The sequence below is a fragment of the Rhinatrema bivittatum genome, chromosome 16 (assembly GCF_901001135.1).
Source record: "Rhinatrema bivittatum chromosome 16, aRhiBiv1.1, whole genome shotgun sequence".
Classification (NCBI taxonomy): Eukaryota; Metazoa; Chordata; class Amphibia; order Gymnophiona; family Rhinatrematidae; genus Rhinatrema; species Rhinatrema bivittatum.
Window position 1 is genome coordinate 19674862 of NC_042630.1, and position 16454 is coordinate 19691315.

The 16454-nt window shown below is 49.0% G+C and overlaps 1 protein-coding gene across 1 annotated transcript in view; it reads left to right on the plus strand.

Moving 5' to 3' along the window:
• FGF11 (fibroblast growth factor 11) overlaps window positions 1-16454 on the plus strand; it is a 30873-nt gene that overhangs the window by 8610 nt on the left and 5809 nt on the right. The window contains exons 2-3 of the mRNA XM_029579426.1: window positions 3002-3112; window positions 5411-5514. Coding sequence (XP_029435286.1) covers window positions 3002-3112; window positions 5411-5514 — 215 coding nt within the window. The remainder of the gene's footprint in view (window positions 1-3001; window positions 3113-5410; window positions 5515-16454) is intronic.

The window sequence follows — 16454 nt, forward strand, 5'->3', positions numbered from 1 at the left end:
GAGCAAAAGAAGGTGAGAGAGGGAAACACTAGGGATGTGGAGAAGAGTATTTGGAATAAAAGAGAGGGAGAAGAAGAAAGGGTAGTGGGGAAAAAGAGACAGATGGTGAGAGAAAGAGAGCAGGAGGCAGGGTGAGACCGGGAAACCCAGATTCAAGGAACATCCCAGAAAATGAGAAAAGGAAATAAATACAAAGTACAGAAGGAAAATAGCAAAGACAATTCCAAGGAGCGTCTCCTAGTGGTGTTATGCTTCTGGTCGGGGTGGGGCGAATGGGAAGGGCAGGGCAGGATACTGAAACGAATCGAATAAAAGGCACCCACAATTCAAATACATCGAAAACTGGGGGAGGGGGATAAAAATCACGCACATTTCCAAAAGGTGGCCTTGGGAAAATACATCCAGAGCTTGTAAATTTGAAAGTAGCTTCAAAAACATAGGAGCAAATATCTAAAATGATAGGTGGGGGGGAGGCAGTTTTTAGAAAGCCCTGTGGATCAGCAAATTGCGTGTGTGTAGTTTCCCCTTTGAAAACTGCCTGCGGGATTCGTGGGCACTGTGTAGGCCGCGCGCCTGAAAACGGTGCAGGAAACGGCGCAAAGCTCATATGAAAGCTCAATCTGCGCTCCCCGGTTACTCATCTCTCCCCCAGCCCAAATATGCTGTCCCGAGGAAGGCTTCCTTGCAAGTCATACGCCTGCCGCGGAAGCCCGGCAGCTACTTTTAGCTGGACAGAGGAGGGTAATTTTAAGTCACCCCTGATTTACCCGGGCAAAACGGCTTTTAAAATTGTCCGCCCTGTGCTGTAGATGCTATGCCAGACAAAAGTCATTTATGGCTTGAAAAGATTTATTTACCGGTATTTATTTTTTTCATAAAACGTAATTTGGGAATTCACGTCCACATTCCCTACCACTTGAAATGGAGCCCCGAGGCAGGTGATATGGATGATCCTGTCAGGTATTACATCAGATTTAATTTTTATATATAGCGTTTTGCTTTTTTTTTTTTTTTTATTTTACAAATTAAGTTTAAAAAAAAAAAAGCCATAAAAATCCCACCAGAGTTCTAAGGCATAAATCAAGGACTGCTGTCAGGGTTTATGATTATTTAGGGTCCCAGCCAGCATATCTTTTACTGGTAATATGATATCTATACAGGTGCTCCTGTGTTTTTCCAATTTCCTCATACACATCAAGCTTGGGATATGTTTTTTTTTTTATTTTTATTGAGGTCACATTCTGGAAATGGACATGCAGGTTTATTATCCTCCTTCTTCCAGGTTCGGATTCACCAGAAGCTTCACATTTTGCTGCTGTTTCTCCTGTTCAGATGGAGACTTCCCCTGCTCTCAATTTTTTTTTTTTTTTTTTTAATTTTGTGGGAGGATGAGAGGAGCAGAGAGAAAGCCAGACTGGGAGAGCGAGGAAGCTCATCTGGGCTGCTAGATGTGGGAATGAGGGTACGGGGAGGGGGGGGGGTGCAGTCAGCCGTGGGCAGGAAGAGAACACGGAGAGATGGAAAATGAGAACAGCTGCTTTATCCCTTGGGTATTTCGGATCAAGCCACCCTTCATTCTCTTGCCTTGATTAACCTGATGGGGGGGGGGGGGGTGTTCCTGGCCTTGTGCTGTAGGCGGGCTGCAGGTAGCAGTGCCCAGGGGGCAGGAGGGACTTTCTCTGCCTCGTGTCTATACAACACAGTCTGCACCTTGCAACTGTAACCTCAGTGGTTCATACTAACCAAGAGTTTATTGGATATTAGGGGGAATACCCTGGGCCTTTTGCTGTACACAGACCCCCCAAGATAGCAGTGCCAAGGGCAGCAGGAGAAATAATCTGAGAGAATCAGCCCTCGCTGGATCTTAGCCAGCGATTAATAAAACACCGGGCCTGTTCTAATGGCAATAGTACTCTGCCGAGTTTTTCTGACTCTGTCATGGATGGAAGGAGGAGGTTTATGCAGCGGAAAATCACCTTTCCTGCCTGCTAATCAGCCCTCTGGTGGCTCCTGTGTGAGGCAGGTTGGGCGAGCGACGCAGGAATCCACGGGTGGCGCTTTTTTCTCACCCGGTAATGCTGAGAAAACCCTATTACTGCCGCAGCCGGTGGACAATTCTCCATGGGCGCATCCTGGCCAAGGCCGCAAACCAGAATTGCACCCCCCACCCACCCCCGCCCAGGATGGCGGCGGGTGGTGGCCCTGCCCCGATTTTGTGAAAGGAAAGGAACCAGCGCTATTTGCTGTTTCAGCTGATGGCGTTTCCCCTTTCCTTCCGGAGGTGAATTTATTGTTTTTTCCCTGCTCTGGAGCCTCCTAGCACCAGTTCTAGGCGGGGGGAGAGGGAGGGGAGCGCAGGTATTGCCCCCCAGCTGCTGGTCTGTCATGCCCGGACCCAGGGTCCCAGCCGGTGTCCCAATTAAAGCCGCCCGGCTTGTTTTTTTCTTTTTTTTTACTAATTAACGAGATGCCATGGACCACACTACCAATAAAAATGCCAAGCCTTTTATTATCATTAAAGCTAGAGCTGTCCAGAGAGCATTTAATATTTTATTGAGGTGTTTTCTCCCCTGCCTGCTACACATGGTTTGGACAGCTGCCGGGGAAGGTGTCGTGAGGCGGCCAGGGCTGAGGGACGTGAACAGTTCATTCAGCATTTCAGAACCGCGACCTGCGGCCTCCTCTATGCCTTAAGCCGCCACAGAAATCTGACAGGCAATGCGCCGCAGTCCTAACCCACAGAACCCCCCCACCACCACCACCACCAGACATAGCCCTGCCAATGCTCCTCACGTCTGCCCTGCGGCAGCCCTGCACGGAGACCCTCCCGCACACGTAGCTCTTCCGACACACCCCAAGCTGGCACCGCCAGGTATTCCGCGGCATGCGTGCGCGTGTGCCTGTTGCATGGATATTGCTGTGTTATCTCACCCCCTTGTTTTACCCTATAAACCCTGATCCTATTTCTCTTACCCTGCGCCTTGCCTCCTCTCCTCCCCAGAGCCCCAGTTGAAGGGTATTGTGACCAAGCTGTTCTGCAGCCAGGGCTTCTACCTGCAGATGCACCCAGATGGCCGTATCGATGGTACGAAGGAGGATAGCAACGCTTTCAGTGAGTATTCTCCCCCCACTCTTCCGGCATGGCTCGGTTATATCTTGCAATGGGTGGAGGGTGGGGATTGCGTAAGGTAACCACAGCGGTAAAAACCCCTCTGGAACATGGTGATCACATGTCCACCTTCTGATGAGAGGTGGACTACATCCGTTTTCATGGTAGCCACAAAAGCTGTTGGTCCAGTGCTGGGAAAAGGAGAAGGTGTTTCTGCTCTCTTCCTTCCCATCACCCCTGCAGCGTGCCAGGCTGCTGCCTTCTGACGGAGTCTGGCCTAGGGAGCCTACGTCTTCCAGCTTCACGAGGTGGCCTACCCCACACTTCACTGCGTCTCCCCTTGAAGATTTCCATATCTCAACCTCCGTCTTCTCCATGTCAGATTCAGATGATCTCACCGTATGTCACCTTTGTCTTACCATATCAAACCCCTATCTCCTCTGTATCTCCCTTCCGAAACCCACATCTCATCAGATAGGCTCAGATTTAAAATTAGGGCACCTCTGGGTGGCGGTATTTTCCCCTGAAAATAAGAGATCAGCAGGGGAGTCCTAGCCTTCAGGCACCTTCGAAATTTGACACCCTGGGACATGCCTAAATCCAGCCCTGTCCATCAGTTCAGTATCTCGCCTGTATCTCACCATGTCACGCCCATAATCTTACCCGTATCTCACTGCAACCTGCTGGCATGTATTGTTTTTAAATGCCACTTCATCAAACGCATGCTCGGCCGCATACAGCAAGGACCGGCACAATGACAATTGGATAGAAATGAGTACATGGAACGGGGACAGTGGGGTTAAGGTGGGTTCATGACACGGGTGCAATAGCAATAGTGCATGTACCGAGTACAAATGGTGACAGCGAGTCCATAGAAGTGGGGCCATAACACAGCTACTAAAGGGGTAGCATTTAAAGCAGGGGCGGTTAAGGGGGAGGAAGCTAATGTAGTTGCCAGGTTGGGGGAAATTAGGGAGGGGGTATTATTAGCTGGTCCCGACGTGTGCTACGGTGTTTGGCTTAGGGTTTGTCCAGGGGCGAGTCTGGATCAGGGTCTTTGACTTGCTTAAAGTGGTAATATTTATTTATTTATAAGCATTTCTGCCTTCTCCTAAAGATAAGCCCAAGGCGAATTACGTAAAGCCATGAGGCATAAGTATATGTTATGGGTTTTGAGGTAGTTTCCAGGAAGGCGGTCCTGAATAATCATGTATCTCCCCATCATATCTCCCTTCATTCTCCATGACAAGTCTGTATCTCAGCTGTATGGCCTGTCTTACCCTAAATCACCTGTAGCTCATCTAAATCTCCGGATCTCACCATTTACCTCTTCATTTAGAAACATCAGAACACGAGGCAGAAAGAGACTGTACGGCCTATCTGAGCCTGCCCATCCACACCAGCCCCTGGCCTTATCCCATGCTTTCTGAATGGAGACGCTGTCCTTCTCCCCCACCACGTCCACGGGAGACCCTTCCATGCCTCCACCACCCTCTCTGTAAAGAACTATTTCCTTCAGTTGCTGCTGAGCCTACCCCCTTTCCCCTCTCATCCCAGGAGCCTCTTTCCTGCCTGCTGGGCATTCACTATCTCGGGGGTGTTTAAACGCCTGTGTCCTAGCTCCTCTGTCCCGTCGTTCCTCCATGGCATTCATGTTCAGATCTTTAACTCTGTCCCCAGGTGCTTCAGAACGAAGACCGCTGGCCGTTTTGGCAGCCGTCCCCTGGTCCGCCTCCATCCTGTTTATGTCCTTTTTGACGGTGCGGTCTCCAGAATCGCACACAGCATTTCTTAGCTCTCTCCTAGTACCTCGCCATGAATGGTCTCTCTCTCCCTGTACCCTCCCGTTCTCTCTGTTATTGCACCTGACAATACACCACGGAAAAAGACCAACTGACCCATCCAGTCAGTCCCGTCCACGACATCACTCCGTACCCAGGGCAGTTTTTTTTTCCTCCACACTCCTGGACAAGAGGATCTATGGTTCATACCCAGCACCCCCTTCCCAGAATAATCCAAACGGCTCCCAGCACCAGTGCGGCTGTCACCTGAAAATCTGGCCTTCCAGGTCCCTCTTGGCCTTCCTGGGCAGGAACCCTGCCGCACAGATCTTGTCGCCATACGTTGCACGTGGCCTGCCAGCCAGAGCCGGCCATGCGAGCGCCTGCGTTTCCACTAGGACCGCTGTGCTGTCGCTGTGCTTGCAGCCTGCCGGACAGACCCGGCCTTATTACCCCTTGCTCCCACCTGCAGTTGCTTGCTCGGTCCGTAACCTCCCCCTTCTCCCTGCTGCCTCCCCAGGTCTCTTTAACCTCATCCCTGTTGGACTGCGCATCGTCGCCATCCAGAGCAACAAGTCTGGGCACTACGTGGCCATGAACTCGGAGGGCTACCTCTACACGTCGGTGAGTAGCACCTTCACGGGCCTCAGGCTTTCCGGGTTCTAATCCCCGGCTCCGTCAGCGAGACTCTTTGTATGGCTTTGGGCTGAGTTGCCTTGCCTCCCTGTGCTTGGGTTCTAAACCCCGGCTCTGTCACCGGTTGGGTGTGACCTCAGGGGAGCCACTTTGTCTCCTGTCCTCAGTCAGTTTTACAGATACAGATCTCAGGAAATTGTATTGGCTTGGCCATTTGTGCCAAAATAAATAGTTACCCAGAGCGATCTGGAAAACTAAGGGGGAGAGAGAGAGAAGGAAAGAAGGCTAGGACTACTTACGAACAGCAAGGTAAGGTTAGAGAGTACAGAAAGGGACAGTAACAAGCAGGCGTCCCGGATGATGGCGCTTCTCAGGACTGCCTCTGCTCAGAGTAGGGGGTAAGGACGGGAGACGACATCCTTCGCTGCCCTCGCCCCCCCCGGGGGTTAGATGGAGGTTTGAGTCTCTTCCATTTTCTCCCGCCCTCTGGGAAATGTGCGCCTCTCCTGCCTCGGGGATTTGCACAGTGCAGGAGGGAAAACTCCACCATGGGCAGTTACGGGTGCAGCTCCGGCCTTGTGGAATTCCCTCCCTAAAAACTTGCGATTGAACTACATTAGACTCTGCACATCCTGAAAATTGTATTTATTTAGCTTGGATTTCTATCCTTTTGTTTATCTGATGTCTAGGAGGATGGTTTTAGTTTTCTGCTGTTGGACCTGTTGTCACAGATTTTGTTTGATTAGGACAATGATAGTAATTTGGGGGCGAGATGTATTTTGTTGACGCGTTTACACGTGATTGTTATTAATTTGATCTGTGCACCACCTAGGGCTTTTCAGGATAGAGGATGTAGTAATACATTTAAATAAAATAAATAAATGCATGCCTTTCTGTCTGTGCCTCCAGGGCACTGCAAGCAGAGTCTGGTTTCTGGGGTTTCCAGTTCACCTGTTGCGTGCACATTCCTGTTTCTGATTTATGGTCCCTTCTTTGGTACTGGGAGAGGGTCTGCCTGCATTCTGTGTGTGTGACCGAGGGGAGGGATTCTGCTGGCGAGTAGCTCCTGTGTCCCACCTGTAGCAGTTTTCCCCACTAGGAGGTGTATTGGTGTTCCGGGGCTCGCTGTAATGGTGGCAGTGCTGCCTGTTCCTAGGTAGGGTCATTGCTGTGCAGGTCCTGGCAGTTAGTGCTCTTACGGCATGGCACGTCTTTTTGGAGGGTTTTTCATTATTGTCTCGGAGGTGCCTGGGCAATGGAAAAAGTTTGTGCCACTGTTGCTGAGGTGACACAAGGATTTGAATATTCTTTTGGCATTTCATTTTTCATTTATTTAAATTTATTCATCACTTCTACAAAATGCTCAAAGCAGTTCACAACAAAATATATAATATCCATCAGCACATCCACAGACAACGACTTAAAATATAACACAATATAACCATTAAAGCCACATTCCTTCCCTTACAATAAATATTACAGTCTCTTTATTAATCAGAGTACCTCCCCTCTAATCTAACACCATAAAACATATATTCAGCAAAACTGTTCGGACACAAAACTAAATCATGGTTACTTATCCTCATTATCATTCAGTTCCTTAATTCAAATGCATTTACAAGCATCTAGGTTTTAACTTCCTGACAGTCGCTCTGAGAATCTATCTGTGCCCTAATCCTTTCTGGCAGTAAGCTCCATATATAATGGAGCCACCATGCAAGCCCTGGTCCGCTGCAGCCCTTATATCCTTCACGTTCAGAGCTCACAGTAACTCATTTGTGCGGAGTGCAAACTCCTGGATGGAATGTAAACGTGCAAAATGGCCACTGAGTTTGCAGGGCTGTGGTGATGATTGGCTTTAAATGCTAACACCCAGCATCTGAAATTGCATCAGAACTCTACTGGGAGCCAAGTACCCCAAGCCCCTCCATAAATTTCGATGCCACGTTCCGTGCTAATCATAGCGTAGTAATCCCAACCCGTGGCAACCCACCTGAAGGGCACTGCAGTGATCAAACCTTGATAAGATCCTTATTCTGAGTTACCGTAGCCAAATCAGTCCACAATAAAAGAGGTTTCCGCTGCCAGATTCAATTTAAAGGGCCAGAAGATGACTTTAAGGCAGATGTGATCTGGGTACTGAAAGTCAAATCGGTATCGAACAACACCTCCAGATTTCAAAGAGATTCTCGACATGGAATCGCCTCCCCGCCTCCTGTTAGTTGAAAACTTGGCAGAGTTCCCCGTCCAATCCACAGAGTTTCCGTTCTCCCTATATTTAAACACAGCTTTTGACCATAAAGCCACTTGGCCCCATGTTCCAATCCTTGCAAAAAATGTTTTAAATTTCTCAGTCAAATCCTCCTTAACTGCACAAAACTTTGAATATCATCCGCATACATATGGTCTGCCATACAAAGGGGAGTCCTGAATAGATTAAACAAATAGGGAGATAATATCGCCCCGTGAGGTACTCCAACTCCCAACATTGACTCATATCTACATACTGAGTATGTCCCATAAGAAAATAAACCATTGTAGGACTCAACCACATTGGCCGGTCAACCAAAAGGTTATGGCTGACTGTCAAAGGCAGCCCATAAGTCCAAAAAGATCGCCACCATTATGTCATTGCTGTCACGTACACGGTGCAGTGCATCTAAAAAAAGAAACCAGCACAGTTTCAGTGCTGTAACGTTTCCGAAATCCCGACTGAAATACGTTCACGTACATTTTGTTCTTCCGAAGATTCCAGTAATCGGACAGATACCACCTTTTCTAAGGTTTCACCTGGAAAAGCTAAATTAGAGGCTGGCAGGAATGTCTTTAATCGTTTGACTTGAACAATGATTTCTTTGACAGTGGTCTAAACCATGCCTCAGGAAAAATTCACTCTAACAGGGATTTATTGATAATCGAATGTAACCTCGCCAAGAGCCCCCCCGGATACTACTTTTTATCAATACTGCTGGACAAGGATCCAGATCACATTTTCTCTCCCTCCTGGAGAGAAAATGCATAACTGTTCTGTTGACAGTTCAAAATCCTCCCAAACATTTCCCTCTCTTTGCCTCAACCACCACCACATCAGATTTGGAAGTATAGCCAATAAAACGTAAAGAATGCTCAGTTACCATTCAGTGACTCGCCATAAGGGGACTCAGTACCAACGGACATCCCATCACGGATTCTTAACCTATTCTTGATCTAGGCCTCCCTCTCTCACCTTGGAAAATTTTTTGCACAACTGGGTAACCTTTATTTGAAAATATTCTGCAAACTTGTCACATGCACTTTCAGAAAACTCCATTTTTAGGGCTGGCCGACAACCCTGGTTTCTGCGACAAATAATTCTCCGGGCCTATGCCAAGCTGCCCCAATGTTATCATTAACATAAGCTTCTTTAGCCAATCTAACCAAATTCCTGTATTCTTGGGGGACTTTCCACTCCACTGTTTATTCTCCATTCATCTAATCCTGGGCTTCACAGCTCTCAGTTATTTATTTAATAGCTTTTATATACCGGCATTAGTGAGAAACATCATGCCGGTTCACATTTTAACAAAATGAGCGGAAAATACAATAAAACAAGGAGATAAGGGAGGGGAAAACAAAGCCAACTGGTGGGCAACGAGAGTGCAGGTATGAGAAGAAAGAATGAATAACATAATCAAAAGGCAAATTAAAAGCTGATGTCGTCGGGCAGTAGTAAGGGGAAGCGTCCTAGCCGTGCTCTCGGGGGGAATTTCTGTGCATGCGGCGTGTCTGTTTGCAGGACCGAACGTGCTGGGATTTTATCAGTGGGTCTGGGGTTAACGATAGATGCTAGGCCTCGCTCCCGTATAAGAGGGTTGGTTGAATGACGCTGTCAAATAATTTTAATAGTAATTTTACTGGAGGATTGTAATTGGCCAGGGGTTTGTTTCATACCTCGTATAGGGCTCTTAGAGCTTTTTTTTTGTAGCAACTTTATAGCCAATTTAAAACTCCCAGATGCATTTAATGTCAGGCCAAGCGATGCGTATTCTAGTGCAGGATGTGATGGGCTTCTTGCTCATGTGTTGGAGAATTGTTTCTTCTTTTCATAGACAGTCATATCATAATCTTTGTCTTTTCCAGATTCTGCTTTAGAGCTCAGGATTTGCAGTAGATATATCTGGCGCGTTAGCTTCCCTTGCAAACCTTCTGGCGTACGCTATGTCTTCCTTGCACGTGGCGCTATCTCAGTGGCTCTTTCCTCTCATCTCTCTGCCTGTTTTCCCTCTTCCTCTCTTTCTCCTACATTTCTGTCTGCCTTCTGTTTCTGCTTTCCCTGTGTCCGTCTCTCTCCTCAGCCTTCCTGTCTCCTTGCTTTATCTGTCTCTCCCTCTTTTCATTCTTTCGCCTCTGTCTGCGTCTCTCTGTCTTTGTGTTCTCTCTCTCCCCCTAAACCCAGGCAACCTTCATTGCACAAGAGGAGGGAAATAAATAGGTCAGAGAAAGCTGAAAACCCTCCAAAGTTAAAAGCCTGAGATGAAAGTCATGGCCACCTGCTAAAGGTTGGTACAGATCCTCCAGGGTGCCTGTGTCAGAGATGGATTTCCTGCAAAGGAGGACAGGATTGATGGCCAGCCTGCAGGCAATTCTCCGTCCGTCCGCTCTCTGCTGCAGCAAACTGTGCTCTCCTCCAGCCTCTCCGTGTAATCTGTCACACTCACTGTCTCTGGGTTCTGTTCTGGGACACACTGAGCCCTCTATACCGGAGTAAACTGTTTTCTCCTCTCACCCTCAGTATAATCTGCGTCGTACCTACTGTCTCCCCTCACTCTGCCGGAGCACACGGCGCACTCCTCCAGTCCCTCGGCATCATCTGCGTCACACCCACTGTCTTCCCACCGCGTACCCAAGGACTCTTGTTCTCTCCTCTCACTCCCCCAGTATAATCTGTGTCACCTGCTTTCTGTTCTGTGCTGAAACCCAACAAGGCAGAGTGATACCACCGCACATCTAAATTGTGGACTGCCATCCAGCATGTGAAATGTCATTTGACCCTTGATGACTTTCAGCCACAGATGATCAAGTCTCAGGACTAAATTCAAGCCTTTGAGAAGTGGTGAATTGGCTTGAATTGCATGTCTTAAAATCAAATCCAACTAAACTGGAGATGCTGTGGGAGTAGGCAGCAAAACAGACTATTTACTGTCTTTCCATCTGTTCTGGAAACAGAACTCAAACTCAAGGACGTGGTACATAGTTAGGAGTCCATTTGGACTGCCAGTTATCGATGGAGCTCCAGGTGTCTTCGGTTATTAGGCATTCTTTCTGCATGAAAATGTTGTATGCCCTTGTTGTGTTCGTCCGTCCATCTGTCCTATCTGTCTGTCAGCCCCATTGGTTGCAGTACTCTGGGCCGTGATGTGTGGGGGCACTGTGCCCCCAAAGACGCAGAAACTGGGGCTGTAGAGCTATTGCTCAGACACAAGCTTCCAAATGACCAGGGCTAGCAGGCCCTAGAGGACATTGTGACAGTGAAATGTCTGTGTCACCTGCCAGTACTCTGGAGCCGACAGTCGGCCACATGTCAAAAACAATATCAATGCAACCAAAAGGCAAGGGATGTTGGGTTGGGTAGGGAGACAGCATTATGGGCTATCCTAAAACAAGATGATGGTTCTTCCATTTACACTGGCATAGTCTACAGGCTTCTAACCCAAACTGAAGATCTGGATTGAGATCTGGTGAAAAACATCCAAAGGTGGGAAAGAAGAGAGAAGTGTTGATAGCTGGACATTTTAATCTGCCAATCGTGGATAACAGTATCTCTTCTGCGGAGTCTACAAGAAATTGAGAGACAGTGGATGCCCTTCAAGGAGCTCTGCCCAACCAAATAGTAATGGAACCCACGAGAGCGGGTGTGATACTCAGCCTAGTGTTCACTAATGGGGATAATGTCTGGACAGGTGCCCGCCTGAACAACAGCGGTCAGACGGTACGGTCTGATATCGCAAACAAGCTACAGAGAAGTCGCATGAAGAGCAGAGTTCTGAATTTCAAAAATAGGGGATGTACCTGGAGAAAGAACTAGAAGACTGGGAGAAAATGGGTGAGTTGGAACAACAATAGTCCAGATTAAAAGGAGCTATTACGAAGGCACAAATCCATATGTTAGGAAAGTAAACAAATGTACAAGGAAAAAGAAACCAATTTGGTTCACAAAGGAGGTGGCTGAAAAAAATAAAGGCAAAAAGAACAGCGTTCAGGAAGTATAAAGGATCCCAAAAAGAGGAACACAGGGAAGAGTATCTGAGGGAGATGAGGAATGGATCAGGAAAGCAAAAGGTCGACCGGAAAAAAGGATTGCCGAAGAGGTAAAGAGAGGTGACAAAACATTTTTCAGATACATCAGAGAAAGGAGGGAGGCCCAAAGCGGTAGAGTGAAATAGAAAGGTGACAAGGAACAAGGTGTAGAGAGAGATTAAGAAATGGCAGAAATATTAAACAAATACTTCAGTTCTGTGTTCACTAAAGAAGGCCCTGGAGAAGGGACCTCAGAGCTGCACTGATGCCCATCGAGTCCTTGACATCAGCAACGTCGAAGGCTGATAGGGGTGCTGGAGACAGGTATTCACCTAGGTTGAAGACGTCAGGTTCGTTGTTATTGACCTTGGCACTGGGGCGAGACCGATCAGAGCATCGAGGGAATCCAAAGAAGGATGGGCATCAGTCCCCATTGATGCACGGGGATGCATTGGCGGATGCTGTGATACTTCCAAAATGAGCCTGTGGGGAGGACAGCCAATCCTCCATGATGCCCAGGGGCTCACCATGGCATCCATCAGTCCAGATGTCCACCATCTATCCTCCTTTCAGGTCTGAAGAGGATGTGGCCACTCCTCCTGGCTTCAAGTCGGTCTGGGCATCAGTGATGTTCATGAAGCACATGCAAGCAGCTGTGGAGCAGGAAGTGTGGAGTCTCAGCATCGGGGCCCTGATGGCACCAGGGCCAGCCCAGACCTACTTTGAGCCCCTTCTTGAGTCTCTACATGCGCTCATCGGCATGCTACCAACACAGCCTGTGCCAGAGCCTGGGGTGGCTTCGTTGCCCGGCGAGACATCAAAGGTACCATCTGCTAATCCGGTGGTCATTCCCAATTCCCCAGAGGGAGAAGATCCCCAGGAGAAAAGGGCAGTCTCAGGGTCTATTGCCTGTCGAGGCTGGTGATGACGATGCCCCTTATGACCCCTGGGGGATGACAGTTGCTTCCAGCATCAATGCATCAGATGGTCTCCCCTTGGATCCCTCTCCTCCAGCTGATAGAAGGAAGTCTCCACTGGAGGATTTCTCCTTCCCAGAGTTTGTTAGGTTGATGGTGGAAGCCATCCTCTTTAGTAAGAGACAGAGGAGGATACTTGGCACAAGATGCTGGATATCCTCCGGTACGTGGATCCTCCCAAGGAAATCGTGGAGCAGCTGATGAAGATGTGGGAACACCTCCTCTCAATGCCTCCTATAAAGAGGAAGGCGGACATGGTTTATCTCATCCAAAAGGCTCTCTAATTTGACAAGCATCAGCTACCACACCAATCTGTGGTCGTCGAATCCACTTTCAAGAACGTCAAGCATCTTTGGACCCATTCTTCAGCGCCTCTGGGGAAGGATCAGAGGGCAATGGATGCACTTGGGAGAAAGGTCTTGCAAGGAGTTATACTTAGTGTCTGCATAGAGACCTACCAGCTCTATATGGGTCAGTATATGCAGGAAGCAACTGAGGAGCTGCCTCAACAGCAGCAAGATACGTTCCAGTTGCTGGCGCACAAGGGCTTGGCGTGCAGGAAGCACTGGGTCTGGTCGACCTACAATGTTTTCTAAATAGCATTGAGAGTCTCTGCAGCGGGGATCGGCACTTGTAGACTTGCCTGGCTGCGGGCCTTGGACTTCCGACCAGAGGTGCAGGAATGACTTGCAGACGTGCTATGCACAGGAAATAATCTCTTCAAATTTGGGACCACCATGCTACACTCAAGCAACTTTCTGCTGGCACTCAGGACCCATCCTCATCATCTAGGAGGCCTTTGAGGTTGGGAGAAGTCTTTCTTCTGCCCGAAGAAATACTACCCTCCTTCATCTCGACCCCGTCAGCAATCACAGGCCCCTCTCAGTCCCCCCAGGCAACAGAGGGCCCCCCCAAAGTTCCAGGCAGAGCCTCAGTCAACTCTGGGAATGGGATTTTGCTAGATTGCAGGGAGCATAGCCACATCTGCTGTACCTGTGGCAAAGGATCTTCTGGTCAGAGGCAAGCTGTGGTTCTGTGCAAACCTGGTCCAGTATAACCGCGGACCAGTGGGCACTTGCATCGTACGCAATGAGTACAAATTAAATCTATTGAGTGCTCCACCAAATTGCCCCCCCCCCCCCGAGTCCCTTTTGGGACCAGTAGCTCATCAGAAGGTACATGTAGAGGAGCTCTCCTCCCCCTTAATGGCCAGACCGGTCAAACCCGTCCTACCAGGGGATAGAGGATGTGGATTTTATTCCCAGTATTTCCCTTATACCAAAGAAAACAGAGGGACTCCATCCCATCCTAGACCTAAGGGCCTTGAACAAATTTATGAAAAAGGAAAAAGTTCAAGATGGTTTCCCTGGGCACCATAATCCCTTTCTTACAAAACGGGGACTGGCTATGCTCTCTCGATGAATGATGCATACACCCATATCGAGATCTTCCCCAGTCATCGGAAGTATTTCCGATTTGTGGTGGGAACTCAGCACTTCCAGTACCATGTACTGCCATTTGGGCTAGCGTCCACCCCATGGATCTTCACAAAATGCCTAGCCATAGGGATGTGAATCGTGTCCTCGATCGTCTTAACGATCGATTTCGGCTGGGAGGGGGAGGGAATCGTATTGTTGCCGTTTGGGGGGGTAAAATATCGTGAAAAATCGTGAAAAATCTAAAAATCTAAAAATCGCAAAACCGGCACATTAAAACCCCCTAAAACCCACCCCCGACCCTTTAAATTAAATCCCCCACCCTCCCGAACCCCCCCCCAAATGACTTAAATAACCTGCGGGTCCAGCGGCGGTCCGGAACGGCAGCGGTCCGGAACGGGCTCCTGCTCCTCAATCTTGTTGTCTTCAGCCGGCGCCATTTTCCAAAATGGCGGCAAAAAATGGCGGCGGCCATAGACGAACACGATTGGATGGCAGGAGGTCCTTCCGGACCCCCGCTGGACTTTTGGCAAGTCTCGTGGGGGTCAGGAGGCCCCCCACAAGCTGGCCAAAAGTTCCTGGAGGTCCAGCGGGGGTCAGGGAGCGATTTCCCGCCGCGAATCGTTTTCGTACGGAAAATGGCGCCGGCAGGAGATCGACTGCAGGAGGTCGTTCAGCGAGGCGCCGGAACCCTCGCTGAACGACCTCCTGCAGTCGATCTCCTGCCGGCGCCATTTTCCGTACGAAAACGATTCGCGGCGGGAAATCGCTCCCTGACCCCCGCTGGACCTCCAGGAACTTTTGGCCAGCTTGTGGGGGGCCTCCTGACCCCCACGAGACTTGCCAAAAGTCCAGCGGGGGTCCGGAAGGACCTCCTGCCGTCCAATCGTGTTCATCTATGGCCGCCGCCATTTTTCGCCGCCATTTTGGAAAATGGCGCCGGCTGAAGACAACAAGATTGAGGAGCAGGAGCCCGTTCCGGACCGCTGCCGTTCCGGACCGCCGCTGGACCCGCAGGTTATTTAACTCATTTGGGGGGGGTTCGGGAGGGTGGGGGATTTAATTTAAAGGGTCGGGGGTGGGTTTTAGGGGGTTTTAGTGTGCCGGCTCACGATTCTAACGATTTATAACGATAAATCGTTAGAATCTCTATTGTATTGTGTTCCATAACGGTTTAAGACGATATTAAAATTATCGGACGATAATTTTAATCGTCCTAAAACGATTCACATCCCTAATGGTGATGGCACACTTACGCAAGCTGGGAGTCCAAGCTGGGGGTCCATGTTTTCCCCTGTCTGGACAATTGGCTAGTCAAGAGCATCTCTCGGGCAGGAGCCAAGGCATCCATGCGCTAGACTATCCGACAGGCAGAGTCACGCTTCAGGTCCCACAAGTGGTCTCTGGATCAGGTTGTGGCGAATCAGATCTTCCGCCTCTGGGGAAGCCCAGACAGGGATATATTTGCAACACTTTGGAACAGGAAAGTTCCTCAGTTCTTCTCCCTCTATAGGACTCACAGCAAGCTAGCCTCAGATGTCTTTGCCTTGCATTGAGGCAAGGTATTTCTGTACGCATATCCTCCAGCTCCACTGGAAGCAAAGAATTTGTTGAGGCTTTGCGAGGACAGGGGGATTATGATTCTAATAGCCCCTCATTAGCCGAGATAGGTCTGGTTTCCACTTTTACAGGAGACATTCACCCAGAAACCAACCAGACTGGGAACTTCTCAAGATCTCATACACAGGATCAGGGCAAGTTGCATAATCCCAACCTTCAGGCACTGTTGCTCACAGCTTGGGTGTTGAGAGGATGACTCTCCAACCTCTCAATTTTTCAGAGGATGTGTCTCATGTCCTGATGGTTTCCAGAAAGCCTTCTACTAGAAAATCATATGAACTGAAGTGAAGGAGGTGCTCCATGTTGTGTGAGCAAAAAGCTTTAGATCCATTCTCCTACCTGACGCACAAACTGCTTGACTACCTTCTACACCTTTCAGCAGCTGCTCTTAAAACCAACTCTGTGAGGGTTCACCTGAGGGTGATTGGCCCGTATCATCACAGTGTAGAGGGTAAGCCCATCTCTGTACAGCTTATAGTGGTCTGCCTACCCCAAGGCCTTCTGCTGTGTCCTGGGACCTCAATATGTTCTGGCCCAGCTGATGAAAGCTCCTTTTGAGCCTCTGCATTCCCATGACTTGGAAGGTCATATTTTTGATGGCGGTCACTTCAGCACACAG